This window comes from Canis lupus, chromosome 19 (assembly GCF_003254725.2).
Source record: "Canis lupus dingo isolate Sandy chromosome 19, ASM325472v2, whole genome shotgun sequence".
NCBI lineage: Eukaryota > Metazoa > Chordata > Mammalia > Carnivora > Canidae > Canis > Canis lupus.
In genome coordinates, this window is record NC_064261.1 from 24,552,456 (window position 1) to 24,575,512 (window position 23,057).

The 23,057-nt window shown below is 44.4% G+C and overlaps 1 protein-coding gene and 1 long non-coding RNA gene across 14 annotated transcripts in view; one reads left to right on the top strand and one right to left on the bottom strand.

Annotated features, from left to right (window-relative positions):
- Nucleotides 1-4,024: 4,024 nt before the first annotated feature.
- Nucleotides 4,025-8,983, bottom strand: TEX51 (testis expressed 51). Of its 13 annotated transcripts, none has more exons than XM_025436000.3 (8): nt 8,737-8,983; nt 8,563-8,637; nt 8,244-8,333; nt 7,982-8,089; nt 7,804-7,887; nt 6,589-6,664; nt 6,394-6,502; nt 5,489-5,624 (listed from the first exon to the last, which is right to left on the bottom strand). In XM_025436000.3, exons 1-7 carry the CDS (start codon nt 8,936-8,938, stop codon nt 6,427-6,429), a joined length of 711 nt encoding a protein of 236 aa, XP_025291785.3. In that variant the 5' UTR covers nt 8,939-8,983; the 3' UTR covers nt 5,489-5,624; nt 6,394-6,426. The 13 variants fall into 13 exon arrangements, with proteins under 13 accessions (XP_025291781.3, XP_025291780.3, XP_048953114.1 ...); XM_025436001.3 differs by lacking the exon at nt 5,489-5,624 and adding an exon at nt 5,627-5,651; XM_025436003.3 differs by lacking the exon at nt 5,489-5,624 and adding an exon at nt 5,831-6,042 and having other exon boundaries at nt 7,982-7,999.
- A 65-nt stretch (nt 8,984-9,048) lies between these two features.
- LOC112652480 (uncharacterized) overlaps nt 9,049-23,057 on the top strand; it is a 34,327-nt gene continuing 20,318 nt past the window's right edge. The window contains exons 1-2 of the long non-coding RNA XR_003131496.2: nt 9,049-9,233; nt 10,862-10,959. This is a non-coding gene — a long non-coding RNA (uncharacterized LOC112652480). The remainder of the gene's footprint in view (nt 9,234-10,861; nt 10,960-23,057) is intronic.

Consider the following 23,057-nt stretch of genomic DNA (forward strand, 5'->3'; position numbering starts at 1 on the left):
TGGTGGTGTGTACACCCCTGTCCTCCCTGCCCCATGTGGAGTGGCAGCACAGTCACATCTTCTCTACCAGATCCTATGAGATCCACTTGCCCCCTGCCTCCCCGCCACCGCCCCCCGGCACCTGGTACTGTTGGTATCAGTGTGTCCCCTGATACCCCACTGCCACTATTGCTGGTGTTTTCTTTGTGCTTAATGATGCTGAGTATCTTTTCACATGCTTATTTGGCCCTTATTTATCCTCCATGAAAAATCTTTCCATGTCTTTGGACAGTTTCTAATAGCATTGATGTTTACTGCTGAGTTTTAAGAATTCTTTATATATTCTAGACATTAGCCCTGTGTCAGATGTGTAGTTTGCACATATTTCCTTCCAGTTTGTAGCTTGTTTCACCCTTTTCACAAGGTCTTTTACGGGTGACAGTTTTCATTTTGATAAAGTTCAATTTATGTTTTTTTTCCTCTCATACATTGTGCTTTTGATGTTATCCAAGGATTCTTTGTCCAATTCCAGATTCTGGAGACTTCCCCCTATTTTATGTTTTATGTTTTACATTTAATCCTTTGATACACTTTGAGTTCATATTCTTTATAATGTGTGAGACTTAAGTCCAGGCTCATTTTTGCCTATGGGTGACCAATTGCTCAGCAGCATTTGTTGAAAAACACATATTAAATCTCTCTCTCTCTATTACTTCTGACATCTATTTATTTATTTATTTAAAGATTTTATTTATTCATCCATGAGAGATACACAGGGAGAGAGAGAGGCAGAGACGCAGGCAGAGGGGGAAGCAAGCTCCATGCAGGGAGCCTGACATGGGACTTGATCCTGGGTCTCCAGGATCATGCCCTGGGCCAAAGGCAGCGCTAAGCCACGGAGCCACCCGGGCTGTCCCTATTTACTTATTTTTAAATGATTAAGTGAAATCTTCTTTTATCATAATTCCAGAGTGGTTAACATACAGTGTGATATTAGTTTCAGATGTAGCATATAGTGATTCAACAATTTCATTCAACATCTGGTGCTCATCACAAGTGCCCTCCTTGACTCCCATCATCTATTTCATTCATCCTCCCACCGACCTCCCCCCTGGTAACCATCAGTTTATTCTCTAGAGTTAAGAGTCTATTTCTTGGATTGTCTTTTTTCCTTGTTTGTTTTGTTTCTTAAATTCCTCGTATGAATGAGATCATATGTACTTGTTTTTCTCTGACTTATTTCACTTAGATTATGTTCTCTAGATAAATCCATGTTGTTGCAAATGGCAAAATTTCATTCTTTTTTATGGCTGGGTTTTTTTTTTTAAGATTTTATTTTATTTACTTATTAGACACACACACACAGAGAAAGAGAGAGAGAGAGAGAGAGAGAGGCAGAGAGAAAAGCAGACTCCATGCAGGAGCCCGACATGGGACTCGATCCCAGGGTCTCCAGGATCACATCCTGGGCCAAAGGCGGTGCTAAACCTCTGAGCCACTGGGGCTGCCCTATGGCTGGGTATTAAATAGTTCTCAGGGGCAGTCCAGGTGGCTCAGCGCTGCCTTCAGCCCAGGGCCTGATCCTGGAGTCCCAGGATCGAGCCCCACATCAGGCTCCCTGCGTGGAGCCTGCTTCTCTCTCTGCCTCTCTCTCTGTCTCTGTCATGAATAAAAATAAATAAATAAATAAATAAATAAATAAATAAATAAATAATTAATTCTGAATGAGTAACATCATCTGGACCTGGAAGCGCTGGATGTGGAGGTACACTGAAGGTGCCAAAGCACATGCAGCCTCTGTGGACTTCTGGTGTGGTCACCAAAGATTACATACATGTTGGTGCTGTGACGAAGTCATCCCCCACCCTTAGGAAAACAATATGAGAACAGAACAAGAAATTCAACAAAGAGATAGGAAAACATGTAAAAGAACCAGACAGAGATTTTGGAGTTGAATATATATCTAAAGGGAATGAAAACAAGCTTTTGAGAAGATATCTACCCTTTCTGTTCATTGCAGCATTATTCACAACAACCAAAACATGGAATCAACCTAAATGTCAACGGATGAATGGATAAATGATGATAATATAATGTAACATAATAATAAAATATGTTAAAATATAATAATATATATGTATATATAACATGAATATTCATGTTATGCAACCATGAGAAAGAAGGAAACCTGCCATTTCCAACAACACGGATGAGTCTTGAAGGCATTATGCTAAGGGAAATAAGTCAGAGAAAGACAAATACCATATGAATACCTTATGTATGAAATCTAAAAAACCCAAACTCATAGAAACAGAATAGAATGCAAGTTGCCAGGGGTTGTGGGTGGGTGGGGGAAATGGGAGATATTGATCAATGGGTATAAATTTCTAGTTATAAGACAAATAAATTCTGGAGACATAATGTATAGCATGGTGGTATTAATAATACTATATTATATACTTGACAGTTCCTGACAGAGCAAATCTTTAATATTCTCACCAGAAAACAAAAAGATGGTAATTATGTGATGTGATGGAGATGGTAGTTAATGCTATAGGTAGGCATTCTGCAATTTTGTAAGTATATCAAATCAACACATTTTACCTCCTTAAACTAACACAATGTTAATTGTGTCATTTTTATCAATAAAGCTGCAAAGAATATTTTTTGATGCATTAATCACACATATTTTAAAATTTTTATCAGATAACTGATATCTGGATCGGTTGTAGGTTTTTTTTTTATTGTCTGATTTTTCTCTTGATTCTGTTTTGGCATGCTTAATAATATATATTTGAATACTGAATATTGTAAATGAAACATGGTAGTGACTTTAGATATAATTTTCCTTTAGAAAATGTTTACTCTATCCTCCAGCAGTGATAGATACAGAATAAGAATAGGTCTCTTTAATTTTGTCAGAGGCTGTGTTACCTTGAGGCTGGGCTCCATGCTCTATAAGGATTTGTCTGCCTCTGGTGTACTAGGTTATCACCAACCACTACCTTGGGGTATTTATTAAAACTTGTGTTCGTATGTAGGTCACCAACTCTAATTTTTATTTCCCTAGCATGCAAATCTCTGATAAATTGATTTCAGAAATTTCCTGTTTGATTTCTTTGTCTTTGGGTCTGTGCTGGTTAAGAACAGGAACACTCCTGAGAGTGCAATCCATTTGTGTCCTTTTCTGTACTTCTGTACTTTCAGGTTTCTCTCACGTTTTATCTTGGCAAGGTAGAACTTCACATTTTGTCTCTTCGGCCCATGATATTGCTAAAAGCTGTGTTGGCAGAAGCCAACAGAGGCATCTGACAGCTCCCCTAAGCTTCTTAACCTCTGCTGCTGAAGCCCAGAAGTGCAGAGGGGAAGCTCACTGCAGGGCAGCAGCTCACCACAGAGAGCTCTACTTCCCTTTGGGACCTCGGACAAATTAGGGATCTGATGCCTTAAACAGACTTTATGTTTTGTTTTGCTCTTTTGATGTATTTTATTTTTGGTTGCCCTTGGTGGCAGCGCTGGTGTGTTAAAAGCTGCTCTGTCATAGCTGGAAGCATAAAGTCCTCCAGAGTCTATATTTTGACCTGACTTAAAATTCCTTAATTTTTCTACTCTAGCGGAACTCAGTATCTACTTTTCATGCAAATATACCCTCAAATTATTAAAAAAAAAATCTGTTGATAAGAGATATACACATACAGACACACAAACTCATAAATTATACTCAGGATTTTCTATTTTCACTGTATGCATCAGAAAATAGTTGCTCTGGATACTTTTGAAGTAATGGTTTAAGTCCCAATTTAAATATAAATAGGAAAACAATATCACCACCATGAAAGCCCGGCTTTTCCTCTGTTGTGGGTGGCAGCCAGCTTTCACAGACACAGAATCACAGTTTCCTGGAGGTCTATTTCTACTGCCTGGTCCATTTCTACTGCTTCTATAGCTATGTCTTTATGCTTTCTCCAGAAACTTTACATCTATGGACACTTCCTCAGTTTTTTTTTTCTTTTTTAAGATTTTATTTATTTATTCATGAGAGACACAGAGAGAGAGGCAGAGACACAGGCAGAGGGAGAAGCAGGCTCCATGCAGGGAGCCCGTTGTGGGACTTGATCCTGAATCCCAGGATCACGCCCTGAGTCAAAGGCAGACACTCAACTTCTGAGCCACCCAGGCGTCCCTTCCTCAGTTTTGTGAAGCAAGGAGTGTCTGTGGGGCTGGATGCGGGGATATCTCAATTTCCAACATGTGGAGCCACATCTGCCTGGGCACAGATACCCTACCCCTCTCTGGATCCCTGTCCTCTCCCTGGGACTCAGGTCTGCCACTGGCAAAACCATCCACTACTTCCCCCTAGCCCGCCTTGTTCCCTTTGAGCCTGGGTACCTCTGTGGGCCCCATCCAGCCGTATCACATTTCTTGAAGTTGCCTGAACCTATCAAAGCCTCTCATATCTCTGCTCTTCTGCAACACTGAACTCTTAATGAAAACAGTTCTCCCTCCCTTCCTACCTTCCATGACTTCTCACAGTTGAAGACCCCACCTTATGGGGTGGGGGGCTTCCTGGATCCCTCTGGCTGGGGATGGAGATACTTATGGCTGGGGTCCCACAGCTGCCCTTAGCCATTGTGCTCCCTGTCCTGGTTGGTTTATGGCCTATATGCATCTTGCCTCAGTCTCTTGCAGTCCCCACCCTCACCCACCACCACCACCACCAAAGGAGTGGCCCTTATGGCAGGGTGGTTCTATAGAGTCAGCTCACTTCCAGCCTAGGTGCTAGCTCTGGAAGAAGGGGTACTGGCAAGACCTACAGAGACAAGATGTCTTATTTCAGGAGGTGGGCTGTGGGTCCTGGCAGGATTTCAAGGGACTGGAGGTGAGGGAAAGAGATGAGAACATTACATTTTGACCTATAGCATGAGCAAATGTAAGATGGCAAATGTGAGCCTAGTGGGCTCCAGGGTCAGGGCACAACAACCTGGTTGAAGTTTGACATCCTCCCTGCATGCTCAGATGGGGGAACAGATTCACAAGGGGGAGCCTACAACCTTAGCATCAGAACCAGGACTCGAGTCCAGGTTCTGGGATACTGGTCCTTAGCTCTGGTCCCAGACTTGCTTCTTTTCAGCACCCAGGGTTTGACCTGCTGACCAGGGCTCTGGTGCTGGCAGTGGCTGAAAAGCTGTTGGATAGGTCCCATCAGAGCAGAGCCTGATCCAAGGACAAGAGTCTGGGAGTACCAGTGAGGAAGGGCACAAGGTTGAGGGGAAAGGGAAGAGCTGTGCCTGGAGGACTCAGAAGTTCCATTTAATCTGGCAGCCTTGGGTTCAGACAAGGAAAAGGACATAGGGATGGAGGAGGAGGAGGCAAACCCCTGCCCTCCCTCCCCTCCTCCACTCCACTACCAGAGGCAGAGTCAAGGAAGTGTCATTGCTAGCAGTACCAGATTCACCGGGGACCTGGGTGTTCCTAGGGTGGGCATCTTGGCCAGGATGGAGAAAGGTCTGCTGTTAATGTGATTTGAAGTCTGTTTTCTGATGTCTGTTCCTCTGCCAGTCCCTGAGCTATGAGCTGGCCTCTCATCGTCTCTGTTCAATACCTGGACATAGGGACCCAAGCCATCTCTGTCTTCATCTCTGGTGCTGGAAGTAGATGAGGCCAGACTGAGCCTGTGGAGATACCACTGCTGGAGCCAGAGCAGTAGGAGAGGGGCACTTCAGGACAGGAAGGGTGGTGGGCCAGCAGAGGGAGGGTGAAAAGAGGGAATGAGCCCCTTTATGACAGTATCGGGAGGATCTCAGTGCCAGCTGTGTCTTTCCAGGCAGGAAGCAGATGCTACAGCCCATCAGAATGGGAGGAAGGTGTTTTACTGAAAAGTATTTGCAAGGCATGGGTATAGGGAAACCACAAGACAGAGTGTGGTCTCTTTGCCACATAACTGCTACCACCCCAGATTGGAGGGGGTCAGGGAAAGGACAGTTACTGGAACTCAGAGATGAGATAGCTTCCTGACAGCAACTGGGTGATCTCTGTTCAGAACACTGAACTGCTGAGTTCCTGCTGAGAGAGAAGAAGCAGGGCATTTCAACCCGGACCTTCTGTATGCCCTTGTGTCTGTCCCTCTGAACTCCTGTTGGCTGAACCTAACCAGGAGCAGAGAGCAGGAGGGCCATGTTGGCTGTCTATACAGATCAGGGAGCATAGTGGCCCATGGTGGGGAGAAGGTCTACAGAGAGACAAGTAGAGCTATGGGTGGAGGCCACCTTGTGGAGCTTTGCTGCCACTATGTCCTGGGCCCCTGTTCCTGGGTGTGTGCTCACATTAAGGGGGGTTGGGGTCTCCTGAGCCCCAGCCTTGAATCCACTCTGCTCTGGATGTCAGACCCTGGGAATCAGAGTTGGGGCCTCTAACCTTGCTACTTGCAGCTTTTCCTCCTCGGGAGACCTACATTCTGGCAGGGGTCTCCGTTCCCAGCACCTTTTCTGCTTCCTTTCTCTTCTCACGCCAGAAAATGTACCATCTGGGCCAGGAAACAGGGTGGAGATGGATCAGTTAAGGAGTAGGTGTGTCTTCCTTGGGGATACTGGGGCTTGGAGAGTCACTCACCCACTTCCAGCTATGGCTGCCAGAAGCAGAATAATGCCAAGGCTTACAACCCACGTGACGGTACTCCTGGTCCTGTCTGGGGTGTAAAAGGGGTAGCCAGGTTTTTGGGGAGTAATGAGAGCCATCTGAGCCCAGAGAGGCTACATTCTTTCCTCCTTTTATTTGTCCATTCAGTCATTTGTTTGCAAACACTGATTACCTACTGTGTGCCTGGCATATATTTAGAGACAAGTGAAACATGGTCCCTGCTCCCTAGGAGGTCGACAAACAATTATGGTGTGGTGTCCAAGGGAAGAAGAGCAGGAGAGAACAGAGGAAAAGTTGCCAGGAGGAAGGCTGATGAGCCTCATGGGGTGAGAGCTGGTCAGGGAAACCTTCTTAGGAAAGAGACTTCTGGCTGGACTTTGAAAGACAAGTATAAATTCAATTCCAGTCCCACAGTCAAGCACAAAACTGTGCTCCAGGCAGAGGACACCGAATGTTTAAGGATAGAAGCATGAAGCTGTATGTATGTATGTGCAGCATGTCAGAAGCTCAGTGTGGCTGGGGAAGAGTCAGGGGGCAAGTGATCAGGAGCTATTCACACAAGGCCTTCTGAAGAGGTGGGCTTTATCTGGTGGGCAATTGGGCTACAAATAGTAAGTGTCATAAGTAGATTTTCTCCTTGAGGAAGTTCTTTGGTTGTTGAGTAAGATGTGGCCAAGAAGGGGCACAGAAGCCAGTTGAGAGATGCTGGCATAATCTAGATGAGAAGTGAGGATGTCTGAAGAATAGTGGTGGATATTGCAATGAAAATATGGCAACACATTTAAGAATTGTTTAAGAAGATTTGGTGATTGCATGTATTGCATATGAGGGAGGAAATTTCCTAGTTTAGGAGGCTTAGGGCTTAAGGTTGCCATTTGCTGAGAGAGGCCCTGATGGAAGAGCAGATTGGGGATGGGAGAGTTGAGTTTGAAATATGCTTACAAGCATGTTGGCTTTGAGGACCAGGGGGACTTCCAAGGGAGATGTCCTAGGGGCAGGTGGCTTTATATCACTGAAGATGGACATACAGCATTAAGAAATCCCAGGAGGTGCTATGTTCTCTGGTGAGGATGGAGAGCAAGGAGAGCTTGGGGTTTGGCAGAGGAGGAAGATAATCCAGAGAGAGACAGCAATGACCCAGCAAGGAATGGGTGCAGGCTGGAGGCAGGATGGCTGGCTGCCACTGACCTGGGCAGAGAGTGGGGTCTTTGCAGATAAGGGAATGTATCTTGCAGTTGGCACAGTTGATAACTTCTAGTGTGGAGTGTAGGTCTGTGAGAAGAGATCGGCAGCAGCCTTAGCCAAGGCCATGTGCCCCTAACCTCTCATCCCCTCCCCCTGCTCCCATGTCCCCATACATACTCACCACAGGTCTTGTTGCAGGCTGCCCAGGAGGGTGAGATGGTAGAGAAACTGAGGTGCTGGGGGAGGCAGACAGAGCTAGGAAGGGTTGGGGTATCATCAAGAAAGGGAGCTGGGAAAAGGTACGAACAGACACCCAGTATGTGGGCAAGGGTAAGGATTCCTGGGGAGGGACATGACAGGGACTGCAGACTGCACTCTGCTCCCCTCAGTCCTGGGTGAGGTGAAGGGATGGGTGGTGGGCAGGGGCCAGCTCCATCTCTCACCCCTCTCCTTCAGCTCTTCAGATATCTTATTCAGCCTGTCAGTAAACACCTGTTTCTGGATACCAATCTCTTCCAGAAGTGATGGTTTATCTGAGTAGAAGAGAAGGGTACTCTCATCACCCACATTTTAGAGGTGGAAACAATTATGTAACTCAAGGTAGGGAATCCAAGCCAGTTCTTCAAACAGAAGCTGCATAGAGAATACAGATGCTGGGTCTCTTGCCACTCTTCCCCACACATCCCCACCCCAAGACAGCAAGCCCTCTGGGAGTGCCTTGGGGAACTGGACTTTGTCAACACAGGCCTGGGGCTTCCTCACCATCTCGAAACTTCTTGATGGTTTCATCTATATGATTGAATAATTTGGCTGTTGCTTCCTCCATATGGTCCTGATCTGAGAATGGGATGTGGGGTGAAGGGCAGTTGGAGGTATAAGATCCCAGCCTTGGTAAAGGGGCCAGCCTTGATCCCTGGTGTCTAGGCTGTGCCTCACCAAGATATTGGGGTTCTAGGAAGACACGATCTCTCTTCAGGAATAGGGAGTGGACACTTTGGGAGAGCTCTGCAGGTGGCCCTGGGGTGCCCCAAAGGATCTGCAGATCATAGTCTATCAATGGGGGCAGTTCTGGCCAGCAGTGGAGGCAGCTTTTCCCATTGGTGGGGGGCAGGAGACACCCAAGCAGGAGAAGCAGCATCTTCTGGGGTCTTCCCTCTGTGTCCTTAACACCCTGCCTAGCAGTTCCACACGGAATGATGATACTCCTTCCCCCTGGAAACCACATTCTCTTTACAGAACAAAGTAAATTCTGCAGGGTAAAGTGAAGGCCAGTTATGGTACAAAACTAGTCTTTGGTGTCAGACCCAATTCAAGGCTTCAATATCTTCCTCTGAAGATGAGGTCACTGATGTACTCAGGGAGGATGTGAGGATCAGAGAAATGGCTGTGCAGTGTTGTGGCTGATGGTCAGCTCTCCTGATAGCATTTACCATGTAAGAAATAGTTCAACAGGCTGAAATTTGAGAGGTTAGGAGGGAGTAGCACAGAGAGAGGATTAGTTGTGTAAAGAACCTGAATCACTTTTCCACATAGAGATGGTCAGCCAAGGGGGAGCTTATGGAACATACATCTTTTTTGTGGCACATATAAACTAGCCACTGTCTTGTGCCTGTCCAGGCCAGAGGGACTTAGCTATTCTTATCACAGTATAGACAGGCTGTAGACAGAATTCCAGCCTGTGCTTGGATGTACAGAGAGAGAAGTCATCTTTGGGTCAGTAGTTCTTATGTGCAATGTGCATTGAAGAAAAGCAAACTCCTTACGCTTGAGTAAAGAAAAAGCCAGTGGGATATTTGTCACTGCTTAGCTGGTAAGCTTTGTCCTTCCATGCCATGCTTCCAACCAGCTTCTGAATACCTTGGGCTGGATTATGAGCAGCTGAAAGCCACCAGGCATTTGAAGAATACTTCTTACATGAATAATAAACTAAACACCCCCCCCCCCCACCACAAACACAAAACAATAGCAGGAATTCAAAACAAAAGTGATTAAAAATAGCAGGAAAAAGAAAGGGTACAAAGATATGGGGGGGAAGCAGAAGAAAACTTAGAACTTAAATAAATTATTGCTTTCTCCAGACAAGAAGAGGCTGCTATGTAAAGGAAAAATAGAATAAGAAAGAGTTATTGGAGATTAAAAATATGATAGCAGGAATTTAAAAAATTCCATAGAAGACAAAGTTTCAGATATCTCCCAGACAGAGGTACAGAAAGAAAGAAAGAGACAAGAAATAAGAATGAAAAGTTAACATTAAAGAACCAATCCATGAAGTCCAATATTTAGCTAATACAAATTTCAGAAAGAAAGGACAGAGAAAATCAAGGGGAAATTATTTATGATAGAAATTGAGTAGGAAGTGTATACAGAGAAGAATTTTATCTTATCGGGAGAGGTGTTTGGAGGATGGGCATCAAGATTTGCCCGAAGAAATAGCAGTTGAATTGGTAAATTCTGTCAGATGGGCTCTGAGATGAGAGTGTGATTCTGAGTACTGTACAGCTGTTCCTTTCCCAATGATTTGGGATAGTTTCAGGGTTAAGGAATTAGCATACTTTTTTCTACTCAGGGCATGCTCTGGCTCTGGAAAGGAAGGCCCTGATTCTCTGGAATCAGGGCTGGGAAAAGCAGTGGTCCCTCCCCTGATACCCTGGATAGCATGCAAGCCAGAAGCTTCCAATGCTTGTCATCACTTGTGAGGGAGCTCTGCCCAGCCTGTATGAGAACAGAGGATTGACAGGAATGATACAAGGAAGACATTTTATAAAGACCTGAGTTTCCATATTGAAGGGGCCCACTGAGTTGGTAACCAGGGCTAGGAATAAGAAAAAACACACCAAAGCACAGAGCAAAAATACACCATGTACAATAATCAGAATGACTTCAGGCTTCTCATGAGAGCAATATAGGAAAGTAGTAGACAATGGAGAAATACTTTCATATTCTGAGAAAAATATATCCATTTTAGAACTCCATACTGAGGGAAAACATCAGTCAAGGAGGAAGAAGACTATTTCAGCTAGATAATGAATGTTTAAAATTAACTTCTATTACCTCTTCTCAGAAAACTATTGGAGGATGTGCTCCAACTAAATGAGCAAAGCAAGCAAGCAAGATAATAACACGGAATTCAGGAAACGGAGAATCTAGCCTTGCAGAGAGGTGAGGAGAACTTCTGTAGTGACTGTTGAGGGACACCCCAGAATGATAAGCAGTCTAAACTATTTGGCTCTCCTTGGGTGAAGAAGGGCCTGGAGCAGGTTGCTTTGGTCAGCCTCCTCTAGGCACTGGGTTTCTTTTCTGATTTGCTTAGGTCTCATTTGCCCTCTTCTGCTTTTCCCTTGCAGAAATAGTCTTTTCTCAAAATAGAGGTGGTGATGTTTAATACTCAGGCTTTTATTTTGAAGATAAAATAATCAGAGTAGGTCTTTAGAGTGCTTTGTCATCAGGCTATCAGGAAACCCCTGCTTACATAAAGGGAACATTCTGTAAGATGCAGCCATACTTGGTGGAGTTCTACCCTGAGGTTTGGGACTAAAGCCCTAGAGTGTGCTGCATCTTTCTTTCCCTTAGTTTATGCTTGTCCTCTGGGAAACTTGAGGGTAAGATTCAGGTGTCACTTTGTTCTTGGCCCAATACCATCTCAATTCATCCTCACATCCCAGTGTCGGTCAACTAAAGTGGTACCAACATTTTGGAATGGTGTTAAACGTAGAATCTCAGAGACCACAGATTTGGGAGCTTTTAATCCAACCCACTGCCTATGGCTGGCAACTCTTTGCCTATTCATTTTGCCTTGATTTCTCCTTTTCTTTTTTAAAACTTTTTTTTTTTTAAGATTTTATTTATTTATTCATGAGAGACACACACACAGAGGCAGAGACACAGGCAGAGGGAGAAGCAGGCTCCATGCAGGGAGCCCGATGCGGTACTCAATTCCGGGACTCCAGGATCACGCCTTGGGTCAAAGGCAGGCGCTAAACCACTGAGCCACCCAGGGGTCCCCTCTCCTCTTACTTCTAATTTAATTCAATAATATGTTGTATACCTGGAATGAATTAGGAACTTGAGCTGAATTAGAAGTCCAAATAATAAAGGCAGTCTTTTCCATTGCTAGGCATCTTGGGGGTATCAGAACCTTCTGTATTCTGAGATCACCTTTATCTTGTGCTTCCTACAATGTGGGCATGTTTCATAACCCTGAGACAGGATACAGAACAGCTCATCCAGTTTTTGAAGACAGAAATCAAGCTGCTTCTTTTGAGGCCAAACATCTTTTCTTTGGCCCAACAATTTTTTTTTAGGTTCCCATCTTAGAATATGATTATATGTCTCCTCCTCATTCTGATTACTTTCCTTTTAAACTATTATTCTCTGACTTTGGCAGGATAGAATTTGCAACTGGATCATCTTTGACATTCGTAAAATTTGTTTGATACCCTCCTATTTCCATTACACTATAGATTTCCCCACATATTGCTTCATAACAAATTGCCATAATATTAGTGGCCTAAAACAATACCCATTTATCATTTCATGGTGTCTTATAGGTCAGAAATTTGGGCACAGCTCACCTGGATTTTTTACTCTGGGTCTCTCAAGGCTGAAATGCTGATGTTGCAGAGTTGACCCTTGGACAACACGGGTTTGAACTGTGTTTGAATATATAAACATAATTTTTTTCAATTATATTATTGAACTACATTATATATTATATACTATATATATAATTTATATACATTATATATAGTATTATATACTATATATAATGTATATAATGTACTTTCTCTTCTTTATGATTTCTTAACATTTTCTTTTCTATAACTTATTGTAAGAATAAGGTATGTAATACATATAGTATACAAAGTATGTGTTAACCAACTATTTATATTATTGGTCAGGCTTCAGGTCAACAGTAGGGTACTAGTAGTTATATTTTTGGGGAGATAAAAGTTACGTGTGGATTTTCCATTGTTTGGAAGGGGGCAGTGACTCTAATCTCTGTATTGTTCAAGGGTCAAATGTATATCATAACCTAATCACAGGAGTGAAATCCTTTATTTTCACAGCACTGCCTTATGTTATGGACACCAGGGGATAAGAATACTGGGTATCATCACAGAATTCTGCCTACTACACCTCTAAATCCCAAATATTTACTCTTTGGAACTATGATGATGTCACCTGCCCCTCCCTTCACATAATTAGTCACCAACTTGGGTTATGAAACTATGCCTTTCCAGAGCCCCTTACTTTTAAAATAAATTAGTTGGAAGCATAGCTGCAATGCAGTTAGTTAAGGGCACCATGGGTTAAGGGCACCATCCTTCATTAGACTGACCTCACTTCAGACACCAGTCACGGGTTCTGGGTCCCAGGCTGTCTTAGCTTCTAACGACTTGGTTACAAATAAGGGGGTTCCCACTATCAACCCTGGTTTCATAATTTGCTAGAAAGACTCACAAAACTCAGGAAAGTGCTATACTTATGATTATAGCTTTATTATAAAAGATGCAAATAGGGAACAGCCAAATGAAGAGACAAATAGGAAGGTCACAAACACAAAGCCTCTGTGTCTTCAGGACACATCACCCACCCTGGTACATTCCTCCTCCAGGAACCTCACTTGAGTTTCAGTGTCCACAATTTTTATTGGAGTTTCATTATATAGACATTGAATCATTGGCTTGTAGTTGAATTCAACATCTATCTCCCTCATCCTCCCAGAGTTTGGGTTGATATTACCTGGGTCAAAATCCTAGCACTCTAAACACATGGTCTTTCTGGCCGGGCCAGACCATATCCTAAATCATCACTTTAGCATAAAGTCAGCTGTAAGCCCACCATAAGTAGCAAAGACACTCCTATCACTCAGAAATTACAAGGATTTAGAGGTTACCTCCTGGGAACCAGGGAGAAAGGCCAGCCCCATTCTTTACTATACAAAAATAGCACATTACTAATTAATATTTTAGCTTGAATAGACCTGAATCTAGGCTTTGTAATGTTCTGAGGTCTGTTGGAACCGACTAAGAGGTCGGTTCCAACAAGCTTTTTATTCACAGGTACTGAGTTGTGGGGATAGTAGCAGTGAGAGATCTAGGCACAAGTGGGACATTATAAGGGCATCTATTTTCATAAAGTGCACAACCAGATTAGCTCAGTTGGTCAGCAAAACTATCTTAGAGGTTATTGGCTTATAAATCCAGTGCAGTTGTTACAGGGAAGCTTGATTGAAGGGTGTTTGATAAATCCATGAGGTTGGTGTCTGCATGGTCAATGCCTTTACAAAAGGTTGGATTTCGTTGTTTGATTTTTTTAATGAAAAAAATTAGAAAAAAATTCTCACTAGATGACCCATCATAAATGAAATATTCATTTCATTTTCTTTCTGGTTAAAACTCATGTCTTGAAATGCTTTGTTGTATCTACTTAGAATGATCAATGGTGATGCCTAGGGGGATTTCTCCTGCAGAACTTGTTGGTAGAGAACATTAAAATTACATGAAGCCTCTCATGTAATTTTAATGACCATCAAAAGAATTTTGATTAGAATTGAGAGGAATTTAAAGTAAGATGTTTCTTCTGGGAAAGGCTGAGGCCATGGTCCTTCCATTCAAGGAGGCAGGGTCAAGCATCTACAGGACATTTCCCCATCCACCACTGTTTCTGATTAGAGACAGTAGCTGCACAATCAAGCATCAAGAAAAGAGGGTCTGCAAGACAAGCACTCCTGATCATCTTCTTACTGCTTCTAGAAAATCATTCAGAGCTAGAGATGGGCATGGGCTTAATGGGGCTTAGTGACCCATGTGTTCTTCCCAGGAGGAGTGAGTGGAGGCCCAGGATGGGAACTGACAAAGCTTCAAGTGTAGCCCTGTGCTTTCCAGATCAATATTACCACCCTACACTCACACCATCTATCTCTCAAGTTTTCATTTTATGCTCACTGAACTCCTGTATCCATAAAGCCTATTCAGGGTTCTCCATCTCACAGTGATTTCCACATCATCTGATCCCTCTGAGGGCCATGTCTAAGTTTTTCATTAGGTAATTAGTTGTGTGCTGATTTGGGACACATTTTTTGCTATTTATTTAAAATGGTATTAAAATTCAGCATAAGCCATGCTCCACCAGACCTTACCAGCCTGCTTTTATTTATTTATTTATTTATTTATTTATTTATTTACTTACTTACTTACTTACTTACCAGTCTGCTTTAAATATAGGGTCACAATCACAATAATATTTCTCCAGGTCATCTCCTTTTCACAAGGTCTTAACTCTGATGGCTCTCCTGCTGTCAGTAGTTTGGACAGTCCTCAGGATGTCCCCCCATGGCTTCAAGCACAGTTCATGCAGCTGGCATGAAGTGTCTGCTCCTTTCTCTGGAAGTGAGCTCCCCATTGCCACTCTCTACACACAGTGTTCTCAGCTTCTTCTTCCTTACTTTGGATGCACTGGGTTCTGACTCCTTGCTGAGATCCTAGAACTCTCCTGATTGCCCTTATAAGACCCCAACTACTGCTCCATAGAAGAAGGGGAAATGGCTCTTATTCAGCCGTGAGTTCAAAGCAGAATGTCTGTGTTTAAAGCTCTGGGAATAATTCTGATATTCCTTGCTTTCTTCTAATGCTTATATGTAGTAGCCCTTGATACAAGCTTGCTCATCTCCTCTCTTTGTTCCTTTCAGTAAGTTCTTTCTTATAAGGCTCTTTGAAAAAAAGAATGGGGTCTTTCCAGAAGTCTCAAAGATAGATCTGAATTCTAAGGTAAATGTGACAGGTAGAAACAATGGCTGCATTTATGCTAGTCATAAAGGGTCTTGATGGGACAAGTCTCCAGTTCCTAAATGGGGTATTTGTTTTCTCTGGGGAAGCAGGAGAAGAGATAGAGGATCTCCAGGTATGGGATGACTACAGCCTCCATGGCTCTGTGGTTTTTGGTGCTTGCATAGAGCAGAATAAAGCCTTTGGCTGTTGGAAGGCCATGGCTATCCTGAGGACTAGAATGTCTTCTATCTGATAAGGTGGCCATTGAGGCTGTTATGGTGTACACCTGAAATCAGGAGCATGGGCTAATGCCAGGAATGTTGGACATCTTTGAAAGACATGGAGAATCCATGTCAACAAGAGATTCTGGTATCACAGGTCTATGCAAAGAGCACTAAACACAGACTTATTCATCAATAGGGGAACAATATAGCCATAAGACCAAAGGTGGGTACACATAACTAAGGGATCTGTAAGAAGGAATTAGAGGGGTCAGTCGGAGCAGGAAACCAGAGTGGTGGTGGCCTGCTCCTGCCTGAAAGTCCTTAGTCCTGGGAACTTCAATACAGAGGAGTTTTGGGTCTCCAAATGGACTCATTATGCAAACCCTGTCAGCCCACTGAGGGTCACAAGCTTAGGTTCCTGAATAGATGGACATCATGGCCACTGCCATTCACTACCATCTAAGAAGCAGTAGACATGGGGTGAAGGGGGATCAACTGGGTTTACTGTGGTATTTCCTCCTTGTGGAAATGAGAAAACAGGGGGAATAAATGTGCATGCAGTCTTTTCCTGAGCTGGATCTGGGTTTGATATCTTGCTTTGACATTTCCCTGTTGTAGTATTTTGGGATGGTTTCTTCACATCCCTGATCCTTGGTATCCTAAAATGGGGATAATTAAAGCACCATCTCCTGGGGCTTTTGTGAATATGTATGTCAAGTGCTTAACATAATGTAGCTGTTCAATATCTTTTAAGTCCTTACCCTTCTCTTTGGATGAACCTGAATGCAAATGGATCTTGTTGCCAAATAATAATAACTAAGCACTGTGAAGTGTGTGCTGCATACTAGGAATGGCACTTAATCATAACAGACACCTTAAGACATGCACAATCAATGGGTATCCCTCTGCTAGAGAACAGTGTGCTAAGGTACCAGAGGATAGGCTTTGTCCAGTTGGGAACTGCATAGCCATGTGGCAACCCAGGCGCGCTTATGCACACACACACGCACACAGCGTTTGTACATACTTGGGTATGTTTCTTACCTAAGGGTTAGCCAGTACAGATCAATAGCTGACTGCCATTGACATTTGCATCTGAGAAGTAGTCATTTAAGCACTCATGCCTGCAGGACACTGAAAAAATGATTCCTCTGGGACCAGAGCAAAGGATCTAGCCAGCACTGAAGGCTGTGCATGGTGGGGCCATTGTGGGTGGGTGCTGGACAAGACTTCTTAAGACCAGGGAGAGCCTTGCAACAGAGGAATCCAAGTTTCCAGCTGCTGGGTGACCTTTCACAGCCTCCTCTTGTTGTCAGGTGCTGTGGGCCTTGCCCATTGGTCTAGGAAACATCATTTACTGTGCCTGCAGCTTCTGAGGGCTGTGCCAGGAGCTCCACAGAAATGATAGAATGAAGAGTCTTCCACCATTCATGGGTGGAGGTGGGTGATTATTTCCTCTGGGATTTTTATGTTCCTGGGAGACTAAAGATTAGGCAGTAGTAGATATGTTCCATAGGACATGAAGTCTAGCCTGGAGTGGATTCTCAGTAGGGCTGGTTGTTAGGGGGCAGATCTGGACCTGGCTCAACAGCCAGTTGGAGGGGATAGGAGGGGCCTGGGCCTGGAGAGTTCTGCCTTTTCTTATTGGGAGCTGGGCAGTGTTGTTGGCCACCTACCAGGTCCTGCTCTGTGCTCCTGTGCTTCTAGTAAACTCTTCCTTCCACTTTTCATCCTCTCTAGCCATAACTGCAGCCAGGGATTCCCCAGAGCCTTGGGATTTATCTTCTGGTATGAAGTTGCTATAAGTTGGTAGACAAGTGTCTCCATGGAGGAGAGGGTGAGATAGGATGCTCTCATGCCTTCCTGCTCCTTTCCACACCTGGAGCCTGCATGTTCTCACTCTCTTCCCAACCACTGCTGCTTTTTGGGGAAAAAAAATCTGCTCCTTCTCACCTACATTTCAGTATGTATCAGAATGTCCTTTCTGTTGGGAGTATTTGACTTCTTTGCTATGGAAGGAGGGGTTTTGTCCTCTGTATTTTAAGGTTAAAGTGGACACAGCTATCATTCTGCTATGAGCCAGGTGCTTTTTCCACATAATCACATTTAATCTTTACAGTAATGATATCACTTCAGGTCAGGAAGGTTGGACTCTAACCACACACCCTCACCTTTCAGTGGCCTAAAGAAACAACAAAGACTTATTTGTCCTTTATGTTACTTATACATATGGGTTGACTGGGTCCCTGCTCATCATAGCCTCTCAGATTTTGGAAGGATAAAGCAGCCTCTCTTTTGGGCCTGTGGGGTACCCTACCAAAGGGAGAAAAGTCTTATGTGGGCACTTAAAGGCTCTAGCAGTGCAAACTGTAGAGTTTGCTTCCATTCACAAGTCATAAGTAAGTCTAGTCATATGGCTTCTTCCAACCTCAGTGATGTAGTCACTTAAAAAGTTGTAGTTACTTTACAAACATGGCATTTTATAAGTGGCTGGAAACAGCTTTCCCACTAAGAATACCTCCTCTCCAACACCTGTCTCCCCATCCCAGAGGGGAAGCAACAATGCTTGGTGACCAGTGATCACCACAGTAGCTGGAAGGCAAAGGAGAACATCTCCATTGGACACGCACTTGCTATGAGTCACTTCCATGGGCAATGTGATGAGGCAGCAGATAAAAACCCAGATTGCTCTGCCTCAAAGATCCATGCTTAGGGTGAATAGTTTTACTTTTTCAGCTTGTTAATCTTTATTTCCAAAAGTCATTTATAGAATTTTAAAAGTGTTTTAAACTCACACAGGGCCCTAGCCTAGAAAATTGTCATGCCAGCTACATGCAAAAGAATGCAACTGGATCACTATCTCATACCATACACAAAAATCAACTCAAAGTGAGCTAAAGACTTAAATGGAAGACCTGAAACTGTAAAACTCTTAGAAGAACACATAGTCAGTAAGCTCTTTGACATTGGTCTTAGAGATATATTTTTTTGTATCTGCTTTCTCAAGCAAGGGCAACAAAAACAAAAATAAACAAATGGTACTACATCAAACTAAAGAGGTTTTGCAGAGTAAAGGAAACAATCAAAATGAAACAATCAAAAGGCAATCTAATGAATGGGAGAAGATATTTGCAAATGATATATCTGATAAGAGGTTAAGATGCATGATATATAAAGAACTTAACTCAGTATTTAAAGAAATATGATTAAAAAAAGAAATATAATTTAAAAATGGGCAGAGAAACTGAATAGATATTTTTTCAAAGAAGACATCTAGGTGGTCAACAGACACATGGAAAGTTGATCATCATCACTGATTAGGGAAATATAAATCAGAACCACAATGAGATATCACCTCATACCTGTCAGAATGGTTAGTATCCAAAAGACAAGAAATAACAAGTTTTGGTGAAAATGTGGAGAAAAGAAAACTTGTTCACTATTGGTGGGAATGTAAACTGATACAGAGCTACAGACTTCCAGTTATAAAATAAATAAGTCACAGGGAGGTAATGTACTGCATGGGGAATCCATCAATATTGGAATGACTTTGTAGGGTGACAGATGGTAACTTGACTTTCTGTGGTGACCATTCTGTAATATATAAAAGTTGGATTGCTATGTTGTGCACTTGAAACTAATGCAAAAATTGTTGTCAATTCAATTACTCTCCAATTAAAAAGAAAATTGTCATGTCCTCAGGAACCCCAAAGAGGAAACGTTTGGGGGCAATTAATATCGGTAACTGTCCTGTCCCTTGCTGTCCCTCCAGCAGGGCCCTGTAGCTCAATCAGAAGACACCAAGGCAGGGAAAGGAAGGATGTCTGGGTAGAGCTTCATGCATGAGTGAGCTCATGTGATGGGGCGTGGCTATCCTGATTTTATACATGCAGAAAGGAGGGCTCAGAGAGGGTGAGGGACCTGCTGGTGCCACACAGAGAGGAGCTGCAAGGTGAGGCCATCTGAACCTTGTCTTGAGCTCTCTCTGAGTATGGTCCCACACAACCTGTTAAGACACTCCACTTGCTCAGGAACGCTAGGCTGATCAAGTGATCCTGGCTGGGGACATTTGAAGGTATTTAAGTCCATAGGAGGCATTAGGTGACAGTGAGGGCTGCTGGCTGTGTCTGACAGTTCCTGGTTCAACAACTGTGGGGCTTGGTGTGACTCTGGGTCTCAGGGAGGTAGAAGCCAGGACAAAGAGGAAGATTATAAGTTCCCCAAGCACTGTGGGTCATAGCCCAGTGTGGGGGTGCAGGGTATCACGGGAGCCTGGCCCCTCCATGTCCCTCTCTGTGGGCTGTCCAGTTCCCAGGAGCTGGAGTTTGGAACCTCTAGGCCCTGCTTAAGTCTGGGGTAGCCATCCTGGAAGGCCCCCGTGCAGCAAGGGGGCCCCGTCAGTCAGTTTCCAAGGGACCAAGCGTCTGCTGCTGAACTTTTCTTTCCTACATTTTCTCTCTTCTCTGGCATTTTGATCTGGAGGAGAGGTTAGCAATAGAAAACGATCAAGCTTTGTAGACACCATGGCTCTCAGTCCTCCTGGTAGCTGTGGATGGTAGGCACTGCTATGTCCATTTTAAGGATAGAGGGACCAAGGGTTAGGGAGATCAGAGTGGTTTGTCTGAGGCTGAGGAGCTGAGGCCTTCACAAGTAGGGATAGAAGATCTACAAGCCTGCCTTTTGGTAAGAGTGGGGCTAGGCTCTGGGAGGGGGTGGGGGGCTCCCAAAATGGACAGCATGAGGAAACATGCTGCAGGGGAGGAGAGGGGCTCCTCTAGCTTAAGGGAACACGGCTGTCTGCCAGGTAGTTTTGGATCATTCATATCTTCATAAATAAGGACACCTTTATAACACACAGAGTCCCCTGCTCTGAGTGGGTTCCATGGTCAGAGACATTCAGGCAGAATCTCAGAATAGTCCCCAACCAGCCATGTGGGCTTGGGCAAGTCATCTACCCCCTAGGGGTAAAAATAATGATGCCTATTTCATAGAGACTTCATGGGAATTATTTAAAATAAAGTGTCCAGCGCATAGTAAGCACCGTAAATAATAATGATGATAATAATAAGAATAATAACGATTTCAGCTGCTAGCATGACTGATATGATTGCACGAAGTGGTGCCTCGAGAGCTGCTCACACCACCACACATCAAGCCATGACTTGGTGGGACGTGAGCTGGCTGCTACAGAAGAGGCCCTGTGGTGGAGGGAGACTGAACCTGGTTGCCTGTAGGTACTTCCACCTGACTTTGATTCTGGCTTTGATGAGCTGAGTGATCTTGGACAGAGATACCTGCCCCTTTGATATCTCAGTTTTTTCTTTAGTAAGCTCTTATCTCTGACCTGAGTGATGAGATGACAATTTGCCCCAAACAGACTCCTGTGGGTGATGAAGTACCATGTCTGAGTGGGAGAAAGAGGAATGGCTCTGTCTGCAGAGCTAAGGGCTAAGGATGACTTTCCTGGGACATGGTGCTTCTGCACATTTCCTCTGGGTCTTTGAGGTAAGGCCCCTCCACTGGCTTAGGCCCAGGGCAGTTGGCTTGAGAACTTGGTCTTCCACACATTCCTTTAATGGGCCCTGTGCTCATTGAAGCAAAGTGCACAAAACTCCCTGTAAATGCCTGGTAATATGCCTTGGAATTGGGCCCTGCAGGCTTATTAGAGCCATCCATCTTAATTATACTGAAAATCACTTATACACTTTACATAATAAAGCCGCACTTACAATTTCCCAGATCTGAGCCAAGCCTGGCAGGGCTCTTGCTCTCTGGGTGGGGCATTTTCCTCAAGCCCCATTTTCTGTTTCTCCTCCCTGGGTGTTTCTTTAATTTCCCTTCTCTTCATGGACCATGGGCTCAGGGCTGGGCTGTGTGGGGACTGAGCCCTCCTGGGGCAGGGCACTGTCCAGATTCTTCACACTCAGCATCTTCCTTAACCCTTAGGATGATCCTGTGAGGTCCGTGTGCTTATTGCCATTTTACAGATGAGAAAACAGCCTCAGAGAGGCTAAGTTGCCTAAAGCAACACAGTTAAGAAATCGTGGCTCTAAGAAGAAAAGCTCTTCTATCTTCCATGGAGGGGTCTTCAGATGTCTCACTTCTGCCCTGCAACCTCACCTTCCCAGTTTCACTTCTGTGGTTTCAGGAAGCAGTGATGAGAATAAATTATTTTCTCATCTAAGGCAGCCTCTCCCTCACTCCTCTCCCCATATAGCCCCAGAAAACATGCACATAGACCTTTGTCACTCCATTAGACCATCATTATGCAGGGTAATGCTGGGTTTCCTATGCCTTGTGCACATGGGGTGGACCCTGAAGGTAAACACTTAGTTGGGCTGTGAGCCTACTTAGGAGGAAAGTGTGCCTTGGAGTCATTCTCAGGAGTTGGCCTCACCTATGAAGGAGGAGCTGAAGGAGCCCAGGGAGGAGGCACATGTGTGGGTGCTCAGGTCCAAAGCAGAGTGTACCACTATTGGTGCTTGGGTTGAGGGGCCCCTCCTGTGGTTCTTGAGATGACTGGGAACCTAAAGTAGAGCCAAAGGCCAAATATCAGGAGCCTGTAAATAAATATTTTTTTTTTCCAGCTAACTGTGACCATACCCCTGTACCATTTTGGCCAAGGGGAGATGAGCTGTGGCTCTGGGCCATGGAGGAATTAGGCAAGGAAGGGGGAAGTCAGGGAAAGCAGAATGGGGAAGATCAGAGACCTACAGGGGTCAGATCCTGATGTACAGATCCTGATGAGGAGCTCAAGGTTCTTGAGGAAAAGGAGGAGAGTGGGAGGTGAGAAAGGGTAGGCTGGCAGTCAAATGTCGGACCTCAGGCAGAGTCTACTGCCAGCAGGAGAGTCACTGAAAGGGAAGCTCAGGGGAGAGGCCTAGTGTCTGCTGTGATAGGGGCCAGCAGGAGCCTCCTGCAGCCCATGGCCCAGGCAAGGGTGGAGGACCTGAGTTGAGACCCAGCCTGATAGGGGCATATGTGGACGGAGTGGCATGTTCTGCCAAGCTACAACCACCAGGGTCAAGTTGGGAGGAGCAAGAGAGGCTCTGGTGATGAATCTGGCAGGCCTAGCATGTGGGTGGTGGCTGAAGAGGGGCACTGGCATGTGGCAGGACTGGTCCTGAGGACCCTGTGTGCAGGCCCTCTCCTGGTGCACACCTACTTGCCTCTGGACTGGGGCAGGGTAGCTGAAGCCAGGACAAGCTACTCTGGGACATCAGGAGGTCAGTTAGCTTCTCTGGACCTGGCATTGCTCCTTAGT

Bases quoted from the DNA above. Each gene is read 5' to 3' on its own strand.
- TEX51 (XM_025435995.3), bottom strand. From the start codon at position 8,938: ATGCTGCTTCTCCTGCTTGGGTGTCTCCTGCCCCCCACCAATGGGAAA. The intron at 8,334-8,562 runs GTGAGGAAGCCC...TCTTCTACTCAG, and splicing joins CATCAAGAAGTTTCGAGATG to ATAAACCATCACTTCTGGAA. The intron at 8,090-8,243 runs GTGAGAGATGGA...ACCTTTTCCCAG, and splicing joins TGAAGAGCTGAAGGAGAGGG to CTCCCTTTCTTGATGATACC.